A 20242-nucleotide genomic window follows, 5' to 3' on the forward strand; every position below is an offset into this window, starting at 1 on the left:
AGTTTGAAAGCATTTCCTCAATGCTACCATCAGCATTTCTTCTCCTTGGCACATTTATCGCAGATACGGATTATCCACAAATGAGAATGACTGATTTTTATGCATTGATTATTTATTCCTTTCAAACATAGACATACCTTCCCTGAATATGGCTAACTACTGTCACCCCAGGACTGTGAAAGACATGTGCACAAACAGACACAGTAACTTCCAAGTCTCATCACAAGAGAAGGGCAAAGAGGAGACATTAACCCTTTATTTTCTTCCTGGCAGTTGGCCCGCCACAACAAACTGCTGCAGCAGATGCTCAAGCCGGGATCTGACCCAGAGGAAGGGGATGAGGCTTTGAAGTATTACGCCAACCACACCGCGCAGATCGAGGTACCTGCCTGTCACCCCTAAAAGGGGCCTATGGTGAAAGAATGCATTTGCTTTCTACCTGAAGCCATTTTCATGATTTTTCTTAGAACTGTGAAACAATACCAAGTGATTTAAATGGGAAACTCTGTACCACAAGCTGAGGCCTTGTATAGAAACCGAGTCTGTCCATCTCGAGTCCTTTCTCTCCCCAGAACCACTCAGAAGTTTTAAAATGGAATGAGTAAAGCTTTTCTCCTGTTTGGGTCACGGAAGCAAATAGGGTAGAGGACTGAGTGGTATTTTAGAGACAAGATATAGAGAATCTGCTTCTTAAAAGTAAATGTAACTTTTATTTGCCAGATGCAATTGTTGTCTCAGAGGCTTCCTGCTGAAAAATCTCACCCTTTCTAGCGCTTTCTGAACTCTGCCTGGCTGGTTTAACTCAGCTGTTCTGGCTCAAACTCCTCTTTAAGCAGAATAAGATTCAACCTGGCTTCTCTCAGCTTCTCAATGTTTTGCTCTGCTTGGCCTCAAACTAACTCTGGCAATGTGTTCTAATCTTCTGGGTGCTTCTTATTCTCTGGCTTCTGCTGCCTCTGCTGACTGCACTGAACTGCTTGGACTCATGGAGGAACTCAACTCCACCGCACTGCATTCACTGCACTGCCCTCACTGTACTGCACTGCACTCACAGTACTGCACTCACTGTACTGGCAGACTCTCTCTCTGAGCTGCTCTTAAAAAGCTTCTCTCTCCTGGGCTGTTCTTCTGAGAGTTGGGCCTATCTCATCTCTGTCTCATGCTGTTAAATCTGTCTCTGATCCATCACTTTGTCTACCCCTCAATTATATGTCACTTTCAAATACAGCTGCTTCCTTCTACAAATTAATTTTACCTTAAAGTATACGCTAAGGATGTGCCTGTGTTCCAGCCAGATCACACAGGTCTGAGTCTTCAGATGTGATCACTTGCAAGAGCAGCTATGTTTCTGGATTAAAATTCCTCTACGGAGGCTTCTTAAGATAGGAATCTGTGACCTAACAGAGTTTTTGAAGACAGGCATAGTGGTGCATGTCTTTACCCACAGCTCTTAGGAGACAGAGTCAGGTAGATCTCTATAAGTTCCAGGACAATCTGGTTTAGCAAGTTACAGGCCAGCTACATAGTGAGACCTTGCTTTGAAAAAAGCAAAAGAAAAGTATATGAAAGTATAGGAAACGTGGAAGCACTAATAAAAATTTCATATTGGTATCATACACTCAAGAGTTTGCTGTTTACACATTTATTGTCTGACAGCTGCCCTTGCCCTGCTCCATAAATGAGACATTATCTAATGTCCTATAGCAGATCAGGAGGTGTGCCGGGGGACTCATCTGGCTGTCACTTCTAGCTGGGGTATCATTGTGATGCTTTCTGGCAGAACTAATCAGGCAGAAGTGAGCAGAGTGGCAATGCCTGTCACTCCTGATTTACGGCCATACCTTCATTCATTCTGGTAGATGGTTTTTAGTTTTCGGCAGAATGTGTCATGGGCACTTTTGCCTCTAATGGGTAATTTCTACGTCTTATTGTTTATTTCTACCAAATCTTTGAGCATTACTAAGCTTTATCACTTCACGTCAGAAGTGGACCCCTGCTCATATGTATAAACATCAACATTGCCACAGCTCAGTGTCAGATTTGCCTGGCTGAGTCAATTGCAGGAATGGGCATTATCAAGAACGGTAGCTTGTGGTGGTCAGTTTAGTAGCCCTGAGAAGTGGGGAGGTGCTTAGGCCAAATCACCATCCAAGAAGGAGGCCCCCAGGGTCTGAATCTTATTTTTAGATTCCCTCATGCGCCTCGCTGCCTCTGAAGAAATCGTGTTCGGTTTTAAGCAACTGGTCATTGGAAAGATTCTCTGTATCTGTGAATCGCACTAGACCATTGCAATTATCCACCATTCCCCATGTTTGCTCCCCTCAGGGTGGTAGCTTAGTGTGTGTGTGTGTGTGTGTGTGTGGTCACATTCACGTGTAGCAAGAGGCCCAAGGTTGGTATTGAGACTCATCCTCCATCCTCTTCACTCTTCTGCCTTTCTCACCAAGGCAGGACCTCTCAGTTGAGCCGACAGCCTGGTAAGATGGCCAGTCTTGCTAACCAGCTTGCACCGAGGAACCCCTGACTTTGCCTTCCAGCCCTGGGGTTACTGGAAGGCTGGCACACCCACCCAGCACTTAGTGGGTTTGTGGGGCTCTGAACTCTGACCCTACCATTTATTTTGCATGGCAAGAGCTTTAACCACTGAGCTGCCCCCCACCCCCCAGCCTTTGCTTTTAACATTTAAAGAGTTGCCATGCTTCTCAGTTCGCTCCTGTCTGTATTGGGGATCCCATTGTTTTTTGTTGTTGGTTTTTTTTTTTTTTTACTTTCAGTTCCCCGGGGCTCCTCAGCTACTGACTGAATAAGCGTCTGTTGAATCACCTAGGGGAACGTTAGCCATATTTGGCTTCCTTTTGGGTAAAGCATTTCCTCCTCGCTTTCTCTGGTTTGTCATTGCCCTTTGCGAAACGTGACAACCAGAATTAAACGTGTCATTTTATGCAAGGACTGAATATTTTGGCTTATCTAATCACAGCTTTATTTCTTTAGTAAGCCCTAAGAATTAAAAAAAAAAAATACTTGACACTGTTAGATCAAGCAAACCTTTTAAAATTCTTTTCATGTGGTTGCCTACTGTACCAAATATGCCTCAGTAATTTATATAATTGATATTTTAATTATTTTTTTAAAGTTAGCACCTAAAGGGGCTGCAGAGATGGCAGAGCGGGTTAAGAGATGGCAGAGCAGAGGTGGTTAAGAGCACTGGCTGTGGTTATAGATGCCTGTTTTCGGTTCCTAGCACCCACCCATTACTCCCATTCCAGGATTAAAACCGAGTTAGAGAAGAGAGAGTTTATGTTGACTAAGGTTCCAGAAACAGAGTCCAGAGGCAGGGAAGGCAAGGCGTGGAGCCTGGGGAGCAGGGGCCATGTTTTATGTGTATGCAGGAGGGTAGGGGAGAGAGTAAGGCTATAAGCCCTCAAAGCCTCAGCATGGCTCTACTTCCTAAAGGTCCCACAACCTCCCCCAAACTGCGCCACTAACTGGAGACCAAATGTTCAAATACATAAGCCCATGGGGAACATTTCTCATTCAGAACAGCAGGCTGGAGGCAGAACACTTCAGTGATAAAAAAAAAATACCTCTGTGTACAGAGAACTGAAGACATCCAATGCTAAGGATTTCACTTGGTACCCAGAAGCCCCTGTCAGGAAGAACTGGGCACAGATTCGTAAGTCTGAGTTCAGGGTCACCTCGCTGGCTCATTTTTCATGATTGGATACATAAACTATCACTCATAAGCTCATTGTCCCAGCTTCATGTCTGCTGCTGTGATAATAAAACTTTTGCCAAAAGCCCCCTGGGAAGGAAAGGACTTATTTGGCTCACAGCTCTATATATCGTAGTATGTCATTGGGAGACATTCGGGCAGGAACCTGAGCTAGGAGCAATGGAAGAACACGGTGGCTGTGCTGGCTCTGTGTACTTAGTCAGCTTTCTTACATGTGCCAGGAGCACGGGCCACTGGCTGCTTCCAGATAGTTCCAAACCCGAAGTCACACAGAGGGCTCTAGTTAAAATCTCCATGTGAGTGAATAGGGAAACCCCCTCCCCCCAAATTAACCCCAACCAACCAAACAAACAAAAACCCAGAAGCTTATGAAAATGGGAAAGATATTTGTAAGGAAGAAGCAGGCACCTGGAGCAGGAGATGGATAACTGGGGGTGGGGGTGGGGAGGAACCAAAACATATTATATGTATGCATGAAATTGTCCAAGAACAAAATTTATTAATTAAGAAAAAGGAAGTTAAAAAACTGAGTCTGAGACTGAGGTGTGCAAAAGTCTGAAACCGAACGCCAATCATTTCCAGATTGTGCGGCATGACCGGACTATGGAGCAAATTGTTTTCCCGGTCCCCAATATCTGTGAATTCCTCACTCGGGAATCCAAGTACCGAGTGTTCAACACAACGGAGAGGGATGAGCAAGGAAGCAAGGTGAACGACTTCTTCCAGCAAACGGAAGATCTCTACAATGAGATGAAATGGCAAAAGAAGATCAGAAGTGAGTGTGAGACATGGGGAGGAGGGAGGGGCATGGTCACGTGGCCCGAGACAGAGGGGCAGCGCCAGGGTCACTTAGCCCAATTTATCTAAATAATTAATTGAATTTCTTGCCAGTTTAACGTCCCTGAAATCATCTGTAGGCTGAAGAGTGAGCCCCTGTTGTCGCTGGAGCCAAACCTTCTGCAGCTTGGTGGACTTAGAAATTCCCAGTCAACCAGATGGCCCGCAGCTGCTGAGGAGCATGTTTTTTTTTTTTTTTTTTAAAAATGTGTTATTAGCTGCAATGCTGCAGCTGCATTGTTGCGCTGCCGGATGACTGCAGGTGTGAAGTCCTGCGTTGACCCCTATCAGCGCATGGGGTTGGGCTACGTCTGCCAGAGCCCTCTCACTCAGTGTCCTCTGTGTGTGTTTAGACAGGACCTCACAGCTCAGTCTGTCCTCAGATTCAACCTGTACCCATAGATGTAGTCATTCTTTCTTGCTCCCTCCCTTTTTCCATCGAAATCTAGCAAGCCTGTAACCAGAGCCCAGTGATATCATAGTCAAAACCATCACCACGTAGTTCTCTCCAATTGTTACGCAGCTCTCCCTTGTGTTTGGAAACACACTGAGTTTCCGATACTTTTTAAAGTTTTAAATCGTTTTAATGAGGCTGGGGAGATGGCCTTAGAGGTAAAGCCACAGGGTGGCTCGTAACAATCCATAACCCCAAGCTCACCCTCCTCTGCCCTCCAGGGCACCGAGGGCACAGAGGGTCCGCAAGACATGTATGTGAGCAAAATGCTCGTGCACATAAAATAAAATAAGCCTACATTTTAAACGTTGAGGCTCTTGGAGTTAGGTCCTTTTTGTCTTTTGGAGACTTTCCCAGGTGTGACTTGGATTTCACGATTCAGTTTGCTAGACTGTTCACCAAGAGACACTAGGTGAGTGAAGCTGCTCAAAGGCTCCTTTGGGTATAAGATGATGTCACGCAGGTTTAGATTCCTAAGACGCTGGCGTTCTTTAGAATTTTACCACATAGAACTCAGCAGAAAAACTGAGCATCCAATATATATGGAATATTCAGAAATCTTTATTTGAGATATTTGAAAAATAATTTATCCATATTAATTGAATAATAAACTCAAATTAATTAAAAAATCAATCGAATAACAGACTGAAACTCTAGGATCTGTGTTTTGTGGCAAACATTTTATTTATTTATTTATTACAAAAATAAAACTTAAGGTAATTACCAGTGGGCATGATATTTTAAGTCTTAGAAGCAGTTGATCACAAGGATATTGTCTCAGTGATTCTGTGGACTTGTAGATAGAAAGGAGTGGGAACAGCACAGGTGTCTACAGTTCACGATCAATCATGGGATTACCCAGTAAAATCCTATCACAGCCTCCTCCACTGTGGAGTATTCGCCCAAGAGGAGGAGAGTGAGAAGAACTCAGGAGGGGTACAATCCCTAGTCAACAGAGGGCCCAGACAGGTGTGAGGTAGATCCAAAAAGTACACGATTTTCCCTGTCATAAACCTCACCCCACGACTCTGATATTTTGTCTTTAATTTTTTAATTATGATTTTTAATTATGTGTATGTGCCTTTGCTTATTGTGGTCTTTTACACATGCGTATAGTGCCTGCAAAGGCCGAAAGGTGTCATATGCCCTGGATTTGGAGTTACAGCAATGGTCACCTACTTGATGTAGGTGCTGGGAACTGAGCTGGGTCCTCTGAAGAGCAGGGCATATCCATCTCTCCAGCCCCAAACTCTAGCATTTTCATCTTTTAGGTTGTTTCATTTGAGATAGGGTTTCACGTAGCCCAGGCTGGCTTCAATCTCCCTCTGTAGCTTAGGCTGACCTTCAGCTACTGATCTTCCCGCTTCCACCTCCCAAATGCTAGGGTTATGAACAAACACCACCATGTCCACCCCATCCTGTATTTCAATCCTATGTCAAGACATTACAAGATGAATGGTAGACAAGACCCAAAGGAGCCACAGGCGCCCAGTGTAGGCTGATAACTTAGCTCTTCTCTAAACCACGTGCGTTACAAATTTCCTCAGCTATTTAGATGTGGAAAGAACTGAGTGTCTGTTAAACACTGGTAGATACATTTATTAACTCCTTTCTGATGACAGGCATTTCCCTTTCTGGAAATACTCAGCAAATTATTGACTTCTTACTGTGGACTTTTCTCCCTGTGGCTTCAAACCCAAAACATAATTAGAAACATTCAAATTAAAAGTGTAGATAATACTATAGCATTTCTCCCTGCATAACCCAGGCTAGCCTCAGATTCCCATGTTGCTATCAAACTTGTAGGCATCTTTCTGCCTCAGCCTCTCAGTGGATGCTGAGACTGTAGGCCTGGGAAACCATTATGTCTCTCTGGCTCCCATGCATGCTGAGCTGCAGTGCTGAGACTGCGGTTTCCAGGTAACTAACTGCACCTGTAAACGTCTTTTCAGTAGATCTATACCTGAGTCTGCCCTCCTGGACTTTATGAAATTACATCATGAGGATAAGATCATCCTACCCATCAGTATTATCAGTCCTCCAGTGAGTGGGGCCCGTGAACCATTTGCCACGTTCCCCTAATTTGCATGGTCCAGAATCTAGGGATTTACTGTAGAATCACCTTTGCTCACACTCTTGAAGGATAAAAAAGGAACTAAGAAAAATGTCTTTACCATCTGGTCTTATAATATGCTTTCTAAGTAAGTCACGGTTTCTTCAAACACACTTCTGTGACCAGTCACAATCACGTTGCCCATACTGTTAGCTCGGCAGGACTCCTGTGTTGACGGCAGCATATACTGGCCATTCTCACCCCTGTTCTTTTTTTTTTTTTTATATGTAATATTTTTATTTAAAAACAGTATTTTAGAGAATGAATGGAATCCTTCAACTGATTGTAATCAAACGCACAGTACCTGTCACACAGAGGGTGATTCATAAATATTTTATAAGTGAGTTCATCTAGAGCTCTGTTCTCACCCCTGTTCTTGTTGCTTCCTAGACAACCCCGCCCTGTTCTGGTTCTCCAGGCACATCTCCCTCTGGGGGAGCATCTCCTTCAACCTGGCTGTGTTCATCAACCTGGCTGTGGCTCTTTTCTACCCATTTGGGGATGACGGCGATGAAGGCAAGTGCTTGTCTTTCTGCAAAAGATGGATGCCTGAAAAACAAAAAAATTACAAAAAAATTCTCAAATTGCATTCCTTAAGTCTCTAAAGCTTCAAAACAAAGAAGCTTAGTTCTCAATGAATATTTTTTCTGTATTTATTGAGAATGTAGAGGTAGTAAGTAGAGTAGACAGAAAACCATGGCCAGTAGAAATGTTGTTTTGCAGAAATCTCATGAATGTGTAACTACTGGGGGGATTATGTTGCTTCCACATAATTAGAGTGATCAAACATACTTTATTCTGCATTATCTCAGCTATGTAAGTGAGAGCCTGATGCTCAAGTATTTTGATGAAAGGGTAACAGTTACATTTTACTTTCTGTCTTGTCTGGGGGTTTTGTAGTAAACATACCCACAAAATACATGTTTTGATTCTATAATACTGTGCATTTATAATACTAATAATCTCATCCTTAGAAATACACAGCCTACAATAGACTGAAATGGTGGACAATGAAGGATATTGACTATGAAATTGGTATCATTAATCTGGTAGTGCATGAGCTTTTACAAAAGCAAAGACAGGAATTTGAAGTGAAGCATGAAATTCTGTAAGAATTGGGTGGGGTTTTTGAATGTTTTGTTCAGGTTTAGCAAATTGCTTGGGAACAATCTGTTACAGGTATGAGGTACAACCTGGAGAGTAACTCTGGAATGGGTAGAAGAATGGGTTGGAGGCAAACATGAGAGAAATAAGCAAATAATAGCTTTGGAGTGACCCTGGGGCACCTAGGGTTGGTGAGATGCTGTCAGCAGAGCATTAGCAGTTCCTGACAGTTGGACCAAGAGTGGTTGTTAGAAGGTGAATACTGTCACTGCCATCCTAAGGGAGACGTGAGAGATGGTACCATAACAGCAACAGGTATGTAAGCAAACCTCAGAGGATCTGGAGGCAATGAGGAGAGATGGGAGACCAAGAACAACTGACCATTTTCCAGTCTTTGTCAGATCCCATGGGCATCAAAGCCTTCATCTTAGCTGCAATTTGAGCTGGCATAGTTGAGCTTGTTGCGTTTCTGAGTGCACAGCAGAGATGGGGGAATTGTGAACAGTAGAGCAGGCAAGTCACTGCATAGCAGGAGAAGGGCAACGAATGCATACATCCATCATGTGGGCAGAAGTGAGGACGCCTTTCTCTCCCCTTGATCTGGTCTTTCTTTGGTGATGAGATCTTAGTACAGAGGAACACAGCTCTTGAGGGTAAGAACCCATCACAAAATGATCAGTCAATATCTCCCGTCCTCAGACCACTGAGGTTACATGGCAGAGCCCCAGGAAAGAGAAGTACAGAGTCTTTAAGATGGAGACAGACCTGGACATCATCTAATATCAATCTTTCATTTGACAGACAGAGCCATGAAAACCCAGTGCAGACCTTCAGCCCCTAGAAGAAGCAGATGTAACAAACACGAGGGTGGAAGGCACAGATCCCTGGGCCGTGGAGAGCCTGGTTACTGGGAACAAGAGTAAATATCACTCTTGAAAAAGATTTTTGAGTCAATAGTAGTAGCAAGATTGAGGCTCAGTCCTAGGATGCCAGAGTGAGGGTGCTTCTTAGGAAAGGCAGAGCATACACATAGGGCACCATAAAACCCCATGATGAGTCTGAGTCACATGACTACAGTCTGTGTGAGTCAGCTCATGACAACTTTATGACTAAGGTTAAAGTCTTGATCAAAGTCACCACAACCTCTCAGCCTTGACCACACACTGCATATATGGGCAGAGTGGGCAGATATGCGTGGCCACATTGTGCAGAAGAAGAAAACTGCTGTGTGCTGGTGACAGTTCTTGATGCTGGAGTTTTTCAAACAGGCTGAGCAACTGTTCTTTAGGCTTAATTTAAAACTGTGTAAAGGCAGGATGAATGTAAATCAAAGTTCTCCTAGTAAGTGCCTTGGAGGGATGGGGGCAGACAACATGATAGGCTCCAACTGGAAAGGACTTCAGCAGACAGATCTGAGAAAGTTTTGAAAAAAAAAATATCGACAGTTGTATACTATAAAACATAAAATAAAACTAATCTGGGGTCTGTATGAATAGGGAAAAGAGGATGCTCTTTTTGCTACTGTCCCAGTTAAGAAAGTTGAAGAGTGATAGAAATTGTATGTTGCCTTTTGGCTAGTCATAATACTCAATGGATGCTCAAAACAAGGGGTGACTATGAAGAAAAAACACAAGAGGATTGCACTTTAAGAATCTGCCCATGATATTCTTAAGCAGTAACATCGGGGAGAGGAGTAACTGTAAAACAGAGAAACCACTAAACAATCGTGAGTAATACCCAGGGAAGGCAATCGTGAAAGCACCCAGCAAATTCAGGTCAGACAGACATCTGTTAATGTGGGCTGTGCTGTCCACCCCTACTACAATCTGCTTCAGAGTCACCGAGCCATCCTGGCAAGGGGCCAGCAGAGGCAAGGCTGTTTATCTTCCTCCAGACATAGTGAATGGTGAGGTGTCAACCATGCTCTCAGAAGCAACTCATGCTCGACTGTCTTGTTCACACGTGGGTTACCATGTTGGAGAACAACATCCTTTAATCAGGAGGATGGTGTGCAGTGACTCAAGAAAGATGTTTAAGGGGAGATGTTGCTCAGTCGACCACCCTGAGAGACACCATCCACATCTACTGGAGCTTTAACTGTTAGGCTTCTGTGGAATATGTTTATGCTAGGGATAGTTCCAGCCATGCCAACTGAACTGTCCTGGCAAAGTAGTCAGTGGATTTCTTTTATCCCAAGATAAATATGATTTTTAAACCTAGAGGGAGTTTTTTTCTCCCCACATTTTGAATGTACTTCTTCCTCATAAGCATGTTTGCTGAGGAAAATAAGATTCTTCAAGGTGATTTCAACTCCCTCAGTTTCACAAGTGTTGTTGGGTACCACTGTGCACTCGGCACCATGCTAGGCTGAGAGACCCTAAGATTATTAAAGCTGTTTTACCTCAGAGATCTCAAGGTCTAGTTAAAGGACCAAGACATGAGAAAGACGCAAGACCAAGGACCACCAGTGGATTTATGGATGGATGTTGACTTGATCTGGACCTGGGTGTAGGAAGCAGGAGTCTAACGAGTCTGCCCAGGAAGCAGAGGGTTGGGGAGAGCCTAGAGTAAGAAGCAGCCATGCTGGACAGGAAGCCACAGACAAATCATCATGAGGCCAAGCTGAGCTCCAAGATGAGAGGGAAATTGAAGTCCAATCTGACTGACATTGAATTCTCTTTTATAAAGGACCAACTTCTTACTTCTGAGATATTCAGAAGTATAGAGGAATTTCTAAAGACGGCATCCCATGAAATATAAAATATGCTTATTATGGAAAATTAATAGAAATATGCAAAACATTAAAGGAAAAGATTCCTACCTGATGGCTAAGGATTGACTTTAGTGCTTTATATTGTGTTTGCTTTTTATTACAGTTACTTGTTTGTTTGCAAGACAGGGTTTCGCTGAGTAACCCAAGTTGGCCTAAATTTCACTTTGTAGCTCAGCGTGGCATTGAACTCAGAGCAATCCTCCTGCTACAGCTTGCCATGTGTTTAGATACAGGCATGAATCACCACACTCCACTGAGACTGGCTTTGAAAAATGTTAGACCTGTCTCTAGAGTGACAAAGAGGTTATGTTGTTGGTTGTTGTTGTTGTTGTTGTTGTTGTTGGAGAGGTTGTGTTGCTGTTGGTTGTTTGTCTGTTTCCCCAAAGCATGACTCATCAGGTTGGAACTAACCTGATGGCTCACAGAGTTTGGATGCCCAGATCTCATGTAGAAAGCCAGATATAGCTGCACAACCTGGGTGTTAATAAATATTTAGCCACTTGCTCACTATGAAGTCCCAGAGCATATTTTGTCTACTTGATACACAAGCATTGATTGATTGTTGCAAAACACAGTGTGACAGGGTAGGGCTGCCCCACACATTTGTAGACTTTGTATTTTAATGGAGACCTGAGAGTCACCATAAACACTGGAATGCTAAAGAAACTCTCTCTGTATTCCTCTTAGAAAGCTGCAGAGTCAAGGCAGATGGCTTGCTTTTGCTAGGTAGAGTACCCATAAACCAGTGTCAAATGTAAATAAGTAACCTATTTTGGTGAGGAAGAAGATGAAGTCTCTTTTCAATATTTTAAAAATCATCTCCCTTCCCTTCCCTTCCCTTCCCTTCCCTTCCCTTCCCTTCCCTTCCCTTCCCTTCCCTTCCCTTCCCTTCCCTTCCCTTCCCTTCCCTTCCCTTCCCTTCCCTTCCCTTCCCTTCCCTTCCCTTCCCTTCCCTTCCCTTCCCTTCCCTTCCCTTCCCTTCCCTTCCCTTCCCTTCCCTTCCCTTCCCTTCCCTTCCCTTCCCTTCCCTTCCCTTCCCTTCCCTTCCCTTCCCTTCCCTTCCCTTCCCTTCCCTTCCCTTTCTTTCTTTCTTTCTTTCTTTCTTTCTCTCCGTGTGCAGGTGTTTTGCCTGTGTGAATGTCTATACACCATGTGCATACCTGGTGCCTGTGGAGGCTAGAAGAGGGTATTGGATTCCCTAGATTTAGAGTTACACACAGTTGTGAGCCACCATTGCTGGGAATTGAACGAGAGTCTTCTGGAAGAGCTAGCAGCAAGTGTTCTTAATTACTGAGCCATGTCTATAGCCACACAACCTTCTTTTAACTCCTGTTTATTTGAAGCTGCCACAATAACAAAAATGTTGCTCTAACAAGATACCTGACACTGTGTATTTCATGAGTCAAATGTCTATTTAGTTCCCTGCTCTGGATATGGGAAGTCTATGATCAGCTATCCCTGTCTCTTCACTCCAGGTGGGGACCCTCCTTGGTTATATCACAACTTGATGGAGAAGCAGAAAGGGATGTGGCTGGGGGTGGAGGGGTTATGTGGGCAAGGGAGCCACACTTTGCAACATGCTCTCAAGGGAGTGTCTGGTGCCTGCTATGCCAACACCAATCCCTTGTAAAGACAGTAGTCTGTAATCTGAGTTTCCTGCTGTGTTGTATCACCTCTTAAAGATTCCATTGCCTCTGCAGCATTTCTCAAGGTCCAAGCTTGACATCTGGGAGCTTTTGGGAAAGCAGTCAAATCATACCTAAACCACAATAAAAAGCATTGTTACAGAGCCAGGGTTTCAAAGCACACCTAATTTAAGATTGTTCATTTATTGTTTTGGGTAGTTACAACTGTCTGACAGAATCTTTGTAATTTTTAGATGCATTGGTCCTCAATGAATACAAAATTCATCAAAGGGTTCATCCAGGGTTTTGATGTTAACCCCAAAGCTTTGCTTATGAAAGCCCTCAGTGTGTTTTGTGTCAGAAGTCAATGTTACGGTAAAAGTAGATGTGGATGACAGAGCAAGCATCGTTGTGGAAGTTTTGGCACAGGAAGCTGTGGAGAAATCTCCAGCTTGATGCTTTCCTCCTGCCCGTGTCATCTGGATGATGATGACCCATGTCATCCTGAAGGTCCTGGTACCATCAGCCAAGCCAATAGTATAGCGCCTGAAGTTACTTCTGCAGATGCAGCACACCCCAGCCACTCATGAAAGGGAGTCAATGCCCACGTCATAGAATTGCACTTCTTTTTCAAAGGAAGATTGTTTAAACTTCATTTGTGAGAAATTTCTAAGGAACATGGTTTATTATATAGTTCATTTAAAATTCATAGGAAACTTTTCTTTTACCCCTGTGCATGCATGTGCATGTGTGTATGTGAATGTATGCCTGCATGTATGTGTGTAAGTGTGTGTATACATGTTTTTGTATATAGGTACCTGAGTGTATAAGTGTGTGTGCACACATATGGAAGCAAGAGGTCAGGCTCAGTGTTATTTCTCATGACATCATTCACCTTGCATTTTGAGTCAAGGTCCCTCAGTGACTTGGGATTCACCCAGTCAGCTAGACTGACTAGCCACAAAGCCCCAGGGTTCTGCCTGTCTCTACCTACATAGCAGCTGGATCCCAGCATGCTCACCGTTATTACTGGGGTGTAGGGAATCAGGTTCAGGTTCTCATGCTCTTGATGCAGGAACTTTCCTGGCTTGGCTCTCTGCCCAGCTCCATAAAGCTTTTATTTCCTGATGATTAAATAGCCTAACATATGTTTGGAACTTGAGTCAGTGTTCAGCACTCATATATGGACACATGTATGTGTGTTTTAACACATGAAGCTTACTCATATGTAGATATGTGTTTTAACACTTAAAATACTCATGTACGTGTGTGAACATGTGTTCTAACACTTAAAGCATCTCTATTTTATAAAATCTAAGTGTTCTACAAATTAGGTTTCTCTTTTTTTACACTTAAGTATTTATCTGTTTGCTGTGTGTGTGTGTATGTCTCTGTGTGGTGGTCAAACAACCTGTTGGAGTTGGGTCTCTTCTTCTGCTGTGTGGTTTCTGGGGACCAGACTCAAGTCATTGAGCTTGGTGGCAAGTACCTTCCCCTGCTGAGCCATCTTGTTGGCCCAAACTGAATTCTTTCAAGAAATCCATAGTATGACAATTTGATACTAGAAGATCAAGGGAAGTGGATGCTCACAGTCATCTATAAGATGGAACACAGGGCCCCCAATGGAGAAGCTAGAGAAAGCACCCAAGGAGCTGAAGGGGTCTGCAACCCTATAGGTGGAACAACAATAGGAACCAACCAGTACCCCCAGAGCTCATGTCTCTAGCTGCATATGTAGCAGAAGATGGCCTATTTGGCCATCACTGGGAAGAGAGGCCCTTTGGTATTGCAAACTTTATATGCCCCAGTACAGGGGAATGCCAGGGCCAGGAAGTGGGAGTGGGTGGGCAGGGGAACAGGACATGGGGGAGGGTATAGGGAACTTTAGGGATAACATTTGAAATGTATATAAAGAAAATATCTAATAAAAAAAGAACAAGGGAAACGATGAGTTAATAAGAAATGATCCTTGATTTTTCATGACCATTAATTGTGAACTTTGACTTGAGGTCCCCAAGTGAAGCATATCTATCTAAAACATCTCACCAATCCCTCCCACAGGAGAGAAATTTCCAAGACCTGATGCAAAGAATGTTAACTAATAAATATTTATGTAGCCTGAAATCACCTTACAAATCTTTGGAAGTAGAAGGAGGAGTAATGTATTCTGAAGTGTTTCCTTGGGGTAGAACATGGAATGGGTTGTTCTGAGATCCAGCGTACCATGGCTTTGTCTGCACATGAAGCACAGGAGCCAAGATTTCTGTGCTTTCTCTGTGTTCTTGCTGACAAGTAACCTGTTCGCATTTCCAGGCACACTCTCCCCGCTGTTCTCAGCCCTCCTTTGGGTAGCAGTGGCGATCTGCACATCTATGCTGTTCTTCTTCTCCAAGCCCGTGGGCATCCGGCCATTCCTCGTGTCTGTCATGCTCAGATCAATATACACCATCGGTTTGGGGCCAACGCTAATACTTCTTGGTGCTGCCAATGTAAGTACACTGCTTATCTTTGTATCTTATGGAATTCAGACATACTAAGTGTAAATATAATCTAGCTGCATGCTTTTATTCTTGTGTACGCAGTGAATTCTGGTTTGCTGTGAATCTCTATCAACAAGAGTATCATTTGTGAATGCTTTAATTTATAGAGAAAGAACAAGAAGATGATGGATACATTGATACCCTTGCTCAGCCTTGCAGCCTGACTCAGTTCTGCTGCTCATCAGTTTTAATGTCCTCTCTGTGTCATACGTGCTATTATTGAAAAACAAAACAAAACAAAAATGACCCAGCTACTGTTAACATGCCCAAGAAGGTTCCAAATCATCCCAAAAGATTAAATTATATTCAACAGAATTCAAAAAGTACCTTCTATCAAGTGACTTAAGAGGGAAAAAAAGACTGTTAGACATAAAGTAAGATGCAAAATTGGGCTCCTTTTATATGAGAAAATCTTCTAAACTTATAAAAGGAACAGGTGAGATTGCTTTCCTTTCCTGCCGAGTTCTAGTATGTTAGAACACGAAAAGAACATTGGACTGTTAGTTCAGTAAGGGTAGAATGAACAGACTGGAAGTATCAGGCCAAGAAGCAATCAAGAGATTTGTAGAAATAACCTAAACAAAAAATCAAACTTTGAAGGGACTCTGTGCCAAATTTATGCAAAGTGTATCTGTAAGGAGATGAAGAAAACATAAATCATCAAATTGGTAAAGATGACAAATGGTCAAAAATCACATGAATATTGTTATAGCTACCTAATTAGTACCTAAAACACTCCCGGTAGCTTTCATTGCAATCTTAACTCAGTCTCCTATGCCCTGATGTCTTAGCTGCGATTACACTACTTTATGTATTTATTGAGGATGGTAGTTGACTGTTATATATCTGGCTTATACAGGGTGTCTATAAATATTTTTGAATAAATCAATTAATCAGTGAATGAATGGATGAGTAGCCAATATTTATTAAAAATAAATAAATTAGTCAACCAACTTTTAAGGATTATCAAGATGAGGCAACATAATCAATTCTGTTTTCTTAGGGTTTCTGACTTTGATTTTTATCACAATTCTTCAAATGTTGGGCATATCCCACAGCTCCCAGTTGTTAGAATATTCAAAACAGCCAACTTCTCAGTTACTGCCAGTGAAGAGGGTTCGAAAAGTATCAAACACATCCTTCTCTAGGTTTCATGGAGACTGGAGCTGTCACACTAATGCATGAGTCCAGTCTTTGCTCATCTCCTGACCTTGTTTCTGTGCAATCTGTTTACTGTACTTCCCTGTCTCAATGGTGCTAAGCATCTCACTCCTCCAGGCTCACTTCCCTCCAGCCCGCCCTTGGCATTGGGACACTCAGAAGTGATTTTCCGATCTGAGTTTATACTGTCTTTGCTTTGAATGTAAGTTGATGTTATCATCATCAAAAAGATAACTAGAGAACCATCATGAATATGTATAAATTTGTCTACACCACTGTCTTAGGCTTAGTTTGCTTCTCTAGAAAGCATACTGAGCGTGAAGTTATATGCTTTGAAGAAGTAAATATTATCCGTAAATTGATCATTGACTTTCAGTAAGGCATTAACCTAAGTGAGAAATAATCCAAGTTTAAGAAAGAGAAGGAAGAGCTAGGCAGAGTTGTGGACAAGATAACAAATATTTGCTGCACCTGTTACATGATACGGTAGACATGTAGAACACCAAGAGTGGAGGGATGCTTATTGCCATCTGGAATGCATGTGCTTTGGCGGGGATGGGGGTAAGGGGAAATATGTAGACAGAGGTAAGGGATAATATTTGAATGTTTAGGCTGATGGTGAACTAAAAACATCTGGTGTTCCTTTCCTGTCTCTTGTAGGACAGTATAATATGATAACTTCCATGAGTTTGGGTAGGAATCATTCAACCATAAAAATAATTATTTTGCCAAAGCCAGGTGCTTATTTAATAGTTTTTTGAGAAAGTATTAAGCATGTAGACATGTCTGTCTTACTAACTCCATGAATTTTCCAGGATTCCAATAGCATAAAGCATGTTATTCAGCCACACACTACCACTACCCTGGGATCATTTAACCAAAGAAAATAATCTATGTTGACTTGAGGCAAATGTAATAATTTAATGAAGTCACTATAATTTAATACTGCTGCAGATGTTAATATAAAAGTTTATATTTATAATTGTATTTGGTAGCACATAGATTAATATAATTAATTTAGTGAATTGTAATCTATTTTCCCTCTTCACATAAATTCATTACACAAGTATCTTGATTTATCTTTACTTATGACAGAGGAAAATTCAAATAAGAACATGAATCTTATTTTTAATACCTTAGGTATTAATATATGAATAATTTAATTTGTACACATACATTTGCATGTCATAACAGGTGATGCTGTGACTTTTAAAAATAATAGATATTAGACATAAAAAAAAAACAAAAGATAATTTGGCCATAACAAGAAGCAGCCAATCTCTGATTACATCCCTCTTGTGAGTGAAAGTGTAGTGTGAACAACTGGACAACCCTCATCTGGCTGCTGAGGTTAGTTGAAAATCTTGGTGTGGAAAATCCAGAAAAGATCAGTTACTATTATACACTGGTAATAATGTCTCTCATGTACTGTATCTGAGTATCTGATATTCAAACCACTAATTAATCAGAAAGTGTTGCCACCATGATGTGTTTGTGTCTTAGCAATTAATCAGAAAGTGTTGCCACCATGATGTGTTTGTGTCTTAGCTCTCATAGTAACTTGTTTCTAGACACTGTCCCTCAGTGTTAAGCAAATATGAACAGTTTTACAGGAAAGAATCATAATAGAGGTAAGACCTTAGTATTTATTGGATTTTAGTTTATTATGATAAAATTTAATTTATTTGCAGAGCCTGAAATATGCCTAGATTTCAGTTAGATTTTCCCATCACATGTGTCTCAGTGATTCTGAGTGTTGCAACATACATGTTACACAATTACACAGTTTTCTTCTCATGCACAATGTGATAACCTTAGCTCCTGTTGATATAAATTAACATTTTGAGAACTACAGGGTCCGTGTGTAAACCTGGGGCACTCACCATTTGGTTACATCACTGAACATATTGCAAGCCTCATGTACACAGGGTTAGCATCTCCTGTTGGTTAAAGAGGTTTCTGATGCTTTATATGAATGCTACATCCTCCTTAACCACTCCACCCATCTTTGCAGCTTAGATTCTTTGTAAGAAAGAACACAGTAAATATAACTAAAGGTTTTTCTTCTGATGCTAGGAACTGAATCCTGGGCAATATACTACACAAGTACTCTACCATAGAGCTATACCCCAAGTCCACATAAAATACCCTTTAGCAACATCTGAAGGCTTACTACCTCTGGTATTTTTGCCCTTTCTAATAATGTCTGGGAAACTCTGGTTCAATCAATGCACTAGCCTTTCTCACAGTTATTTTAATGTGGAAATGCTATAATTTGTTCTACCTGCTTTGCACAGAGGAAAACCAAATGAGCCTTTGTTTTGTTTTGTTTTTTGTTTTGTTTTGTGTTTAGAACCAGGCCACTAACAGCCACCACAGTGCTTAGCAGAATGGTATGGTGTTCTTAGCTGTGTATCTGCAATTTTATGGGTGACTGCATGCCACTGTTAATTTGTAGGGCTGAGTCCTGTGATGCCTTCTCTAAACACAGAAGCCCCATTACATATTCTGGACCAAAACGTTCCTTTCACATTCTGTCTTTGAGATGCACACACAATGTTTTGTTCGATGTGGTCACTGGATGTCACTCTTGCTGTAACACAGTTCTCAACATACAAATCTTCTCCAAAGCTGAGTTGAACATCCTGAGCGGTGCTGGTCACGCTGCCTGTGTTTACTACACTGTCCTGCTGGCAGTTAAGATTTCCACGGTGATATTTGACTGCGTGTAAATTTTGCTTTCTATACTGACCTTAAGATTTTATCCTGCCTAAGATGTGATACCATTGACATGGAGATTATGGAGTTAAATCATCTTATTTTTTGGTGAAATGGTTGGTTTCCACAGTTGATGAAAATGTGGATATTATTAGAGACAGTGAGTTTAGTTTTACCTTTTCAATACCTCAGCACTTTACAGTTTATTCTTGGAAAATAGATCACGTTTTCCCATCGTAACAAATTAGATATTCTGATCAGGGACAGAGTCCTGAATGAGACCAAAGGAACAACACAAATACCAACACAAAGCAGTGGTCAATTTCTGTGACCACATAAAACAGTGAAAAGGGACAAAAGTTATGGAGCCAGGAGGCATCTTTAGATGGATTGGCTCTGGGCAGGAGGTATGACTCACCATTAAGAACCCTTGCTGTCTTTTCAGAAGACCCAGCTCAGTTAGTTCCCAGCACCAAAGTCATGAAGTTCTCAGCTCTCTGAAACTCCAGATCCAGGTGTCCATCACCCTCTTCTGGCCTCCAAAGGCACTGCCCATACTTGGGTATGCTCAAACATCCATATGAATAAATAATAAATCTTAATGATTAACTTCTAGACTCATCTGTACAGATGTGAACAAAATCCTCTAGAAACAGAGGGTTGTGTCAAGAATGAAGTTAGTGCTCTGGGCCATGTGAATTCCATCTTTGCACTTTATCACACCCTGAAAATCCTGCAAAGATGTGTCTACCAGTTGTGAGGACATACGAAGAGACTACATAACTGTGTGGTTTATTTATTTGGATGCAGTCAATGCTTGCCCTTTACCAGACACTAACTCATGAGCAAACATTGATTTCACCTTTGCTGTGACAAGAACTCTTGGTAAACTGTTTGGGTAGTGTGCTACTTTTCAAAGACCCTGAGAGCTTGCGTGGAGCTGTTTCTCCATCCTTCTATCCTCTTCATTATCATTCAGGTCACCCCCAAAGGTGACACTGCATGCAGCTCTGAGGAATAAATGAAAAAGGAAGCAGAGTGGGGCAAGTTATGGCATGCTGTGGCGTTGCTGTTTCAAGGCTGGATCCACTGGCTCAGCAGGGCATGGCCCTGTAGCCATGTCTTCACACCATTGCTTAGCATGGCCTATGGGGAAGCTTGCCACAGAACTGACTGGCTGCATC

The 20242-nt window shown here is 42.1% G+C and overlaps 1 protein-coding gene across 1 annotated transcript in view; it reads left to right on the forward strand.

Moving 5' to 3' along the window:
• Itpr2 (inositol 1,4,5-trisphosphate receptor type 2) overlaps window positions 1–20242 on the forward strand; it is a 404943-nt gene that overhangs the window by 315808 nt on the left and 68893 nt on the right. The window contains exons 46-49 of the mRNA XM_085839778.1: window positions 274–381; window positions 4316–4508; window positions 7528–7653; window positions 14953–15128. Of these exons, the coding sequence (XP_085695904.1) occupies window positions 274–381; window positions 4316–4508; window positions 7528–7653; window positions 14953–15128 (603 nt within the window). The remainder of the gene's footprint in view (window positions 1–273; window positions 382–4315; window positions 4509–7527; window positions 7654–14952; window positions 15129–20242) is intronic.

The sequence above is a fragment of the Mus caroli genome, unplaced genomic scaffold (genome assembly GCF_978045245.1).
Source record: "Mus caroli unplaced genomic scaffold, Mus_caroli_1 scaffold_7, whole genome shotgun sequence".
NCBI classification, from domain to species: Eukaryota; Metazoa; Chordata; class Mammalia; order Rodentia; family Muridae; genus Mus; species Mus caroli.